Below are 10,540 nucleotides of genomic sequence, written 5' to 3' on the forward strand. Positions count from 1 at the left end.
AGGTCAAAACCAAGATAAAGTCAGCTTTCCTTATGGCAGACTGCCCATTCCAATCTGCCAGAGATGAAAATATGATTTCGGAAAACAACAGAAACGGAACACTAATACGATAAACAATAATAAAAGAGTAATAAATAAAATATAATTTAATAAAAGGTAATAATTAAATCTTTATTACAATAAAATCACACATTTTCACATTTGGTGAATCATGTATGAAATATTAATTTAATTTGAAAATACTAGATATCTCTAACATCTGTCCCTAATGACCAAGCTGGAGGAGACGGTGGCAAGGAAAAACTCCCTGAGATGATATGAAGAAGAAACCTTGTGAGGAACCAGACTCAGAAGGGAACCCATTCTCATTTGGGTGACACTGTATATAAATGTATATGAATTCATGTATATGAATTGATGAAATATTAAGGGTGACAAACCTATGGCAAGGGTTTTTCCAAAGGGTTTTTCCTTTTTCTATTTTTGATTTCTTTTTAATCTTTAATTGAATGATTTAACAAAGGAAACAGATGGAAACAAGATGGTAACAAAGGAAACAAGGTAAAATATTTTTTCTTTCAATTTGCAATGATTGTGTAATATTTACGCCACAGGAACAATGTTGAATAAGCAATTGTTTCACGTGCTATTTCTTAGGACTCTGCCCGGACTCTGGCCACGTGAATTTGTTTATGTTCTTCTTATGTCACGTGTCTGCCCCGCCCCTTGTCTCTTCCTGCCCGCTTCCACACACCTGTTTCCCATTGTAATTACCTTGTCTATTTAACTGTGCCGCGTTGCCTTGTGCAGCGCGGAATCTACTGTTGTTTTGTCCTGTCTTTAAAACTTTAAAGTTTTGTTTGTTAGTGTGTGTGTGTGTGTGAACAGAGAAACCGTTGTATGTATCCTAACTCTATAACCTAGTGAATCAGGGTATTATTTGATAAAGAGTTCAAAGCATGTTGGATTATGCTCAGGATAGAGTCCTCTGTCTAATAGCATGATAGTAAATAACTAATAAGACATTTTGTTTTAAAACCTGTTATGCCACATTTTCCTGTTCTTCCATTAGACATTTTCATCTGTTCCATTTAGTGTTTAATGGATTTTAAGGATTTTTTATTTTTAATACCATATGGTACTTTGCTATTTACTTCACCAGAAGCTATAAAATATATCAAGGTGAGTCAAGGTGGCTTACCTTACTGTCAGCTAGATTTTCATTTCTTACCCATTGCTAGGTAATGTTTGAAGAGAAGTTTAAAAAGACTTGGAGTTCTGTGATTTTTCTGACCCATTTGTATGTCTCTGTGGAGTATAGTTTTCTCAATTTTTCACATTATTGGGGTAAAAGATCATACAAAATATGATTCTTTAAATCGATTTTTAAAAAATGGGCAGCGAAAACACTACATTGATTTAAAGATGCTCTGAACTTTGGAAAAGGGTTTTTCTAACAAATTCATATGTGCAGGTGAATGGGGTACTTTTCAATCCATTTATCAGATGATGTAAATTAGGGTATTCAGCACTACTTATTTGTCATCATGCTACACATAATGAGAATTCACACACATGACACAATAATCCAGTGTGATGATTGAGTCTGTTTTGTCTTTAGTAAGAAAAGTACATTTGAACAAGCAGAATATATATATATATATATATATATATATATATATATATATATATATATATATATATATATATATATATATATATATATATATATATATATATATATCATAATTGTCACAAATCAGCCCTTGCGCAGACATGAGTGCTGTGGGCTGCTACACATGGTACATTTAACAATAATAATGATAAATAGATCTAAAAATGCATGCAGCAACCAAACTCTGTCTGCTTCCACCAGTGGTTCAACATTTCTTTGACAGCACTGGAGAAGTGCTCAGGGGATTTTTTTTTACCAGTGCCAGCCCAAATAGGGACAGTGGCATGGGCGTCTCTGCTGGAAGAAGATGAACCCAAATTGAACTGCTTGCTTCAGGTCCTTCCACATTGGATTGAACATTTCTGTGGATTGAAGTCAGGACTTTTACTTTTCCATTCCAAAATTGACTTTGTTCCTCTTCAACCTGTCTTTAATAGAATGACTTCTGTGCTTTTCTTGCTGCATGGCCCATTTTCTATTAAGGGTCAGTTCACAGACAGATTTTCTGACATTCCTTTAGAATTCACTGATATAATTCTGCTCAACCTCTCCTGGAGAGGGTAGTTTCTCCATTTTACTGTCTGTATCTGTCTGTGCTCAACAGCCTGATGAGTAACAAAGCTTCTTTTTTCTGAGGTTCTCAGAAATGAAACAGGACACCCATTCAGACCTGATGTCATCCCCTTCATTGAAAATACAGATTTAATTTTTTTCAGTTTGCCTACTTTTAGACTTTCTTTAAGAAAATCTGATGATGGATTGGTTCATATTTATGCAGAAACAAAAAATTCTAAAAAGGTTCACAAACTTTAAAAAGCCAATATATGACACAAAGCATATATTAAAATAAAATAAAAAATAAAGTGTAAAAAATTAAAATGAAATTAAAATGAATAAAATGAAAAAATATGCACTAAAACACAGTTTATAGCGGCAATAACAGAGCATGCTTTAGGCCCTGAAAACACAATGAGCTTAGAAAAAAAGTTTTTTTTCTAATTAACACATATGTGCAGGTGCTTTGAGTACTTTTTAGTAACATTTTCACATCTTTATAATGAGTGATGCTACAAATACTTAATCTGATTAAAAGGTAAAAAAATGAAAAAAATTTAAATTGTAAAAAGTTTACAAATTCAACACACTATCTACATACTTTTGGCCATATACTTTACCAGCAATCTGTCACAACTTTGCAGTACTTGGCATTAAAAAATTGCAACTGATCTAATTTTTAAAAGTAAATTCTTCAGCCTTACATAATTTTACTTGTTTATAATTTATTTTATTACCTTCATAAGAGAACTAATGTTATTAGATTTACAGATAAACTCACAACTGAAAACAATTTTACAAAAAAAGAATCTAATCAGCATTAAATGTAAATTACAAAAATTGTTTGTCATTAAACAGAAATAAACAATGCTGAGATTTTGCTGATCATACATTTGACATGTAACCATTTAAATTTTTGTTTTCATATATGAAAACAGCAACAGATCAGCAACAATTCTGAAAAAATGCTGTAAGAATTCCTTAAGACATTAATTTCAAAGAATGTCATTCTGTTGTCTCCATCGCATGATTACCCTGTCTGCTGATATATTAACTTTTATACCTTATCTGATTTGGAAAAGCAGGTGATGTTATTAATAATAGCATGAATGATTCAGGGAACAAATCCTACTTATTTATACAAAAGCCATCAATTACAACCTGCAGTACTCGCTAGCCCTTTGTAGAACTGAGCAACAAAGGCTGGATCCTTTTCTTCCAGGCTGGTCAAAAAGACATTCCTTTCCTCTTCAGTCCATGCATCAAACCACTGTGTCCACAGCCTCAACTGACACTCAAAAATGTTCGGAGGACAGTCCTTTACCTTAAGTGCAGTGGGAGAAACAGAATTTTGAATTTGCAGTTGAAATTATAAGAAAAATTGCATATTTTGCAGGATTCAAGGTGTAGGAAAAACAACCCATTCACAGATGCATTACATTTAAAAGATTAGATATCAATGAGCAAAAGTTTATTCAAATATAAATGTGTATTTACAACAAATTAATAAAATGTGCCATAAAACAGTGTGACATTTAATAAACTGTCAGGATGGGCCGGAAGGGAGGACTCAAATGCAGGACGCGGATGTAAATAATAAACTCTTTAATAAGCTTGACAAAACACTTAGGCATGTAATTACATCAATCTGCTCAAGGTGTATGTATTCAGGAATTTGAAGGAGGACATTTCTTTTTACAGTCTGCAGTAGTGGCATTTGTTATTTACTTCCAGTTTCTGCACGTATTTTAATAAAAAAAAGACAAAATAACTCTGGATGCATGGTATGTACTGTACAGAGTAATATGGTATGTTCACAATTCTGGAGGCATAGTGGAGGCCAACCACCAAAATTCATTAAATGGGAAAAGAAGGGATTATTCAAAGAAGCCAAGAGTAACTTGAAGGAGCTGGAATATTCAGCTTTAATAGAAAAAGCAGATGGGAAAAGTTTACAAGGCAGCTATATACTATATGGGCTAGAAATGTATTTTTTTTCTTGTAATCCTATACTAAAAAAAATTATCATGGCTGCATTCATCAAAATAAAGATATATAAACATACATTGTAGCTTTTATATTAAATCAGATCACAAGGTGTTTAACATTCAGAGAACTATTGACCGTCAGAGATTAAGTGCTTTTTATATTTATAGATTAATTAGGTCAAAATATTTTTTTTGTTTTTGATATTTGCATGACCATTTAACATGAATAAATACATATATCAGTGAATAAGACTGGCATTGAGCTTATATGACATTTCTGACTGATTAATCGTTACAAAATGAATAAATAAATTCACCTGAAGTTTATTAAGGTGCTCCAATAAGCTGCAAATCTTTCCTGGTACTGCCTTTGAAATCAGGTCTTGAAGAAAACATTCTCTTTGAGGGGGACCCCAGCCAAGGAACCAGCTAACCACACAATGCTGTTCCTGGAGAGTCACATATGACAGAGGCAGTGGACCATCACTCTGATTGAGGGAAGAGAAATGTAACTGCTCTCCCATTTTTTGATGCTGAGGCCAACCTTGGGCCTCAGATAAAGCTACTTGTGTAGCTGAAATCTGGTGCGACTCGATACGACTATTTGTTGTATGATTCCTCATAAAAGGTGACTGTGGAAGGCTCTCTCCTTGCGAGGCATGATGAAACCAGGCCATTCTCTAAGATAAAAAAAAGTATACTATATAAAAACAGATTTATCAAGTTTTTGATCAACTAGTATGGCATGTGAATGGCAGGGTGTTAACTATTTTTGAACTGCCCTACCATGATGTTGGTTGATCAATTTGTCACTTGCTTGTTGTTTTGCATACATTATATTAAATTAAATCTTATGATGTGCTCTATATCAAATGTGAAGTCACTCATATACACTTCTTACCATTCTCAATGTGTGCTCCAGTGTTGGATCTATGGTATAATGCTACATTATGAAAAAAACCCAGCTTGTTGTCCCAATGTATGCATACTAGAGCTGATGATAATATTATATAAGAGCTTATTTTTGAGAGCTATTTCTTGGGGTACACCACATTTCAATACCTCAACTGCTGATTTAAATGAAGTGTATATATGTTTGCAAGAACCATGTATTGACAATCCTATTTTGACAATGTATTGTACGATGTACAGAATGGACACTGGTCGGCACCTTCTTGTGTTTTTTTTGTCCTGTAGTGTTCTGTATTGTTGGTCTTTTGTCTTGCACTGTCTGGAGACATTGCACTTTATGTAGCACTTTGTTGTTTTACATAGCACCATGGTGCTGGACGATCTTTGTTTCATTTCACTGTGTACTGCATCGGTTATATTTGGTTGAAATGACAATGAAAGCTTCTTGACTTGACTTGACTTTTATTGTCATATTTTACAAAGTGATTTGCAACACACTGTAATTATATGGAAAGACAAAAGTATTTACCTTCTTTGGTGTTTGTCCTATTTTTCTGCATTACAACCTGGAAGTAAAATAGAGTAAAATAGATTGTCAATTCTTGTAGAAACCATGTTTCAGTTTGAAAATATACCACTAAACTGAAACGATTAAAAAAAGAAACATTTAAATGTCTTGGAATGGGCTAGTCAAAGCAAAGACCTCAATCCATCTGAGAATCTGTGGCATACTTGAAGATTGCTGTGGACCAATGCAACACAACTATCTTAAAAGAGCTGGAGCAGTTTTGCCTTGAAGAATGAGCAAAAAACCCAGTGCTTAGATATGTGAAGCTAATAGAGCCATACCCTGAGACACTTGCAGCTGTAATTGTTGTAATTGGTTCTATAAGGTACGTGAGTATGTGGCGGCATGGCAGGGTGGTAAAAGCGCGGCAAAATCCCCGTGGCCAAATCAGAGAACAGCCACAAGCTCATGACCCTCCAAAAGAGAGCAGCTCAGATGCACTGAGTGCAACACGCCCAAACCGGCAACAAACCAAATAGCGTGTTATTGCTGTGTTCATTCCTGTAAAAACAGCCAGTAGCTTAAAGCATGCTAATTTTGGAGAACTGTCACACAGAAGGAACCAGCCACCATGGACAGGTGGCTTGAAAAATTTAAAGGGCCATCTACCAGCGGGACTGACACAAGACAAGACCACCATACATATACGTTCATATGAATAAATTAGGACACCCATGTTTAAATAATTACATTTATGGGTTTTCTTGTGAGGTAAAAGTAAGGACATCCCCACAATTATTTTTATTTAAAATGGATAAAATTACCTACAGGTTTATCACATCAGGTACAAATTATTAGCACATTGTTACAGAGCTAATTAAAGAAGGCTTGCCCTATTTAAACCTCAGATATTTAGTTCGGTTTGCTCTGAATTGTTGAAGTGGGAGGTATCACCATGGTCTAAGAAAAACATGAGGGCAAGACTGAAGTTTGCCAAAGAACACAGAGACAAAGGCCAAGACTTCTGGAATAATGTGCTTTGGACAGATCAGTCTAAAATTATTTGGACACCATGACATCTATCATCATAGAATCCACTATGAATTCTACATTATATCAGAAGGTTATTTCAGCCAAAGGGGAAACATTAAGTATTATAACTATTAGGGAAGGGTGTCCTAACTTTTTCCTCAGTTAAAACAATCATTTTTGTAATAACAAAGTGATTTTTGTTGTTTACATGCAATTACATTTGGATGCAATTACTGCCTCAATATCCACTATCCACTGGATATGGGCTCCACAATTGAGTGATTTTTATATACAGATTTTTATACCTAATTTTTATAGAACAAATCACCATATAGTAGTGGTTGGTTATGAATTTTTGTGTTCAGCAAGGTGTTTCTTCAACCCTTATCTCAGACCTCTTTGATTATGAATGGAGAAAAACATGTTTATGCTGGACCTGTCCAACTAAACTGTTAAAAATTTAGTTTTACATATTATTACCCATTTTGCTGTATTTTAACTGTTTAACAGTATTCTTTTTCAGTTAGCTTTAATGTTTTAATAATCATTGTTTATGATTCTGTGTTATTTATGTCAACTATCTTGCAGCACATTTTGGTTACTAATAGTAAGTTAATAATGCCTAATTAGATTAGATAAGTAATTAGATTAAATATTTTTACATTTACTTAAGAACAAGGTAACTGTAGAACATCTGAGCCTTTGTCCCAATGATTTTGTGATACAGTGATGCCTCGAGATAAGAGTTTAATTCGTTCCGTGACTTTGCTCGTATCTCAAATTGCTCGTATCTCAAAACAATTTTCCCGTTTAAATGAATTGAAATCCCATTAATCCGTTCCAGCTCGCAAAATTCCACTCCAGTTGTTTTGTTTATGTGTTTTGAATATGAAAAATGTACAGTACCTGTATTTATAAATGACAAATATTGTATAAAAACATACAGTAATAAAAGAGAATGTTAAAAAAATAAACTGGTTTTACTTACGGAAGATGCGCACGGAGGTTGAGGGAGGAGTAAACAGGAGGAATTATAGTGCACTTTCACTTTCGTTCACTTACTCGCTACTGTACACTCTTAATGCTACTTTACACTTAAATGGAACTTAACTAAACTTCACTAAAATTAACGAACTTAAATCAAGCATCGCGTTAGTTCTGACAGGCCACGTCGTCAAGCGTGCATCAGCTGTTAATCAGCTGTCCACGACGCGCACCAATCCGGTTACGACATCCATATTACCCGACCATTTAAATTCCCATTCATAGAGCTGCTCTATTTTAAATTTTGCTTAATTTTCTTCATCGCTTTTCTCTTCACTTGTTTTTGCCTTTTTTGTCACTCTTTCCTAACTAACATCTGCCGGTCGTTTTAATAAAAACCTGTCCGGTCGGCATATCAGATGCGGTGTAGTCACACAAGTTCAAATTTTTTAACGGATCCAACGCTTAAAACGGATCCGAAAATTACGGATCCGCAGATGTTCGACACCTCACGCAGCGCCTTTGCGACTTTCCATAGGAAATGAATGACTTTCTGTTTATCGTCCGTCGTTTGTCGTGTGTAGTGGAAAGGCGGCTTTAACCGAGTGAGACGTGGGAAGCTGAGGCAGGGGAAACAGAGCACACGTGGTTGTTGGGGATCTTTGTTCAGGCATATGCATATGCAAAATTCAGGCATATGCAATCCTTTGACAGGGTTTCTGTTCAGGGATGCTGTGTTATTCCATGTGCATGAGTCCTGACCACCAAGGTGATAGAAACAACATTAATTAGCAAGGCTTGAACAGGACGAGAGAGAGTGTAGGAAACATTTGTCTCCAACCTACAATGACTCAGGCAAGCTCCTACAATCTGACAATAAGTTAAAACAATAATTCTAAATAAAGTTGAATTTCAAAGAAGAAATGATCAGCCAAACTCACGAAGACTGTATTCGGTTGTGTTAGGTTTATTGGCAGTCACAAAGGCAGCAAAGGCAAACGCACACACCTAGGGTACAAAAGGTAGAGCTGAATCACTAATATTTGCCTCTTTACTGTGTAGACTTGGCACTCTACACTGTATGGAAGAGAAAATTTCTTGAAGCAAAGGTCCAGAAGATCATAATGTCTAACTAGTTAGTGTGATATATATTTAAGTAAACTAGTAGTTGTATCAACATCTGCAAGCAATCAATACCTGACTGTCAAATCAAATAAATTCAGTACAATTCAAAAACATTTTGACAATATTTATTGTCATGTAACATATAACTGAACATATGTATGATTGTAGATATGTATAACGTTCTCTCATTAAATAAATAAAAGTAGGGTTACATTTAAAAATAAGAGAAAATAAATAAAATGTGAAAACTGTGTATGTTTAAATAAAGTGCTTAACTCAGGGCCATTCTCATACACATGTGGAGGTGCTCATTAGTGACCCTGGAACGATATTTAGTTTGGATTATGTTCATTGTAGAGAAAGCTGCCTCGCAGTTGTATGTAGAGACAAACATCAGGATGTATAGGGCTACTTCCCTCAGACCTGGGAAAGCTGTCTCAGGGACGCTGTCTTCAGATTAGAGTGGATATGTTTGTTCTAAATTTTTTTTTGTCCTCTCATAATGGCGTTTCACATTGCCTCATAATATGAGACACTCTGCTGAAGTGTGAAGTGTGATGTGTGAACAGAAATCAGTCTCCGTCTCACTCGTCTGTTTCTCTCCCTTTCTCCGTCTCACTCGTCTGTTTCTCTCCCTTTCTCCGTCTCACTCGTCTGTTTCTCTCCCTTTCTCCGTTCTCACTCGTCTGTTTCTCTCCCTTTCTCCGTCTCACTCGTCTGTTTCTCTCCCTTTCTCCGTCTCACTCGTCTGTTTCTCTCCCTTTCTCTTTTTTTTCTGTAAATTTTATTTACGTTATTTTGCATATGTGGCACGCAGCTGCTTGTTAAAAGTAAATGAAATAAAACTTACATGCAAAAGATGCTGAACAAAAAAGTCCCTTCTGTTTCTCTGTCAGGTAGGTAAACTTTCTGTAATCCTCAATAACCTCTCCAAAAAAAATTTCACATACAAAATATGATATCTGTTCAGGAATAAAGCATAGCTCTACGTCATATAAACTGAACCAAGGGAAACTTCTTCTTCTTCTGGACTAATTGACGGATTGCAAACCAACGTAAAGGTGCATTTCCGCCACCTACTGGACTGTAGTGTGGACAGAAGAGGACTCAAAAAAGACTATATTCTGAGTATTTACACTGTCTGTCGGTTATTTGATTTAAAAAACTCTGATGTATTCCGAAGCGAATTTTCTAGTGTCATATTTTCTTTTCTTATTTTCATGTCTTTGCAGTAGGTGCACACTCTAGTGGAGTTTTATCCTATCCTTTGCAGTATTAGGGTTTTTACACCTGGGGTCTCATTTATAAAGTATGCGTATGCACAAAACGGCGTATGCACAAAACGGGACTGGAAACGTGCGTAGGCCAGTTCCCACGCAAAGGTTGTGATCTATAAAAACAAACTTGACGGGAAAATGTGCGCACCTTTAAGCAAACTTTGAGACGTGCGTACGCACATTCTGGAGACAAAGGGAATTGGCGACACAGATGGTGAGGTCGTGAACTGAAGTTAGATTGTAGAAAATAAATGTGGGAAGAACTCACTCATTCACTCATTTTCTACCGCTTATCCGAACTACCTCGGGTCACGGGGAGCCTGTGCCTATCTCAGGCGTCATCGGGCATCAAGGCAGGATACACCCTGGACGGAGTGCCAAACCATCACAGGGCACACACACACACACACACTCTCATTCACTCACGCAATCATGCAATCACACACTACGGACAATTTTTCCAGAGATGCCAATCAACCTACCA

At 35.7% G+C, this 10,540-nt stretch overlaps 1 protein-coding gene across 4 annotated transcripts; it reads right to left on the reverse strand.

The window, feature by feature from the left end:
- Positions 1-2,338: 2,338 nt before the first annotated feature.
- On the reverse strand, positions 2,339-9,780 carry c7h14orf119 (chromosome 7 C14orf119 homolog). 4 transcript variants are annotated; one of them, XM_060873925.1, is made up of 4 exons: positions 9,630-9,780; positions 5,660-5,696; positions 4,536-4,898; positions 2,339-3,554 (listed from the first exon to the last, which is right to left on the reverse strand). In XM_060873925.1, exons 3-4 carry the CDS (start codon positions 4,893-4,895, stop codon positions 3,381-3,383), a joined length of 534 nt encoding a protein of 177 aa, XP_060729908.1. In that variant the 5' UTR covers positions 4,896-4,898; positions 5,660-5,696; positions 9,630-9,780; the 3' UTR covers positions 2,339-3,380. The 4 variants fall into 4 exon arrangements, with proteins under 4 accessions (XP_060729908.1, XP_060729910.1, XP_060729911.1 ...); XM_060873927.1 differs by lacking the exon at positions 9,630-9,780 and adding an exon at positions 8,596-8,662; XM_060873928.1 differs by lacking the exon at positions 9,630-9,780 and adding an exon at positions 7,659-8,478.
- Positions 9,781-10,540: the final 760 nt, after the last annotated feature.

This window comes from Tachysurus vachellii, chromosome 7, assembly GCF_030014155.1.
Source record: "Tachysurus vachellii isolate PV-2020 chromosome 7, HZAU_Pvac_v1, whole genome shotgun sequence".
Taxonomy (NCBI): domain Eukaryota; kingdom Metazoa; phylum Chordata; class Actinopteri; order Siluriformes; family Bagridae; genus Tachysurus; species Tachysurus vachellii.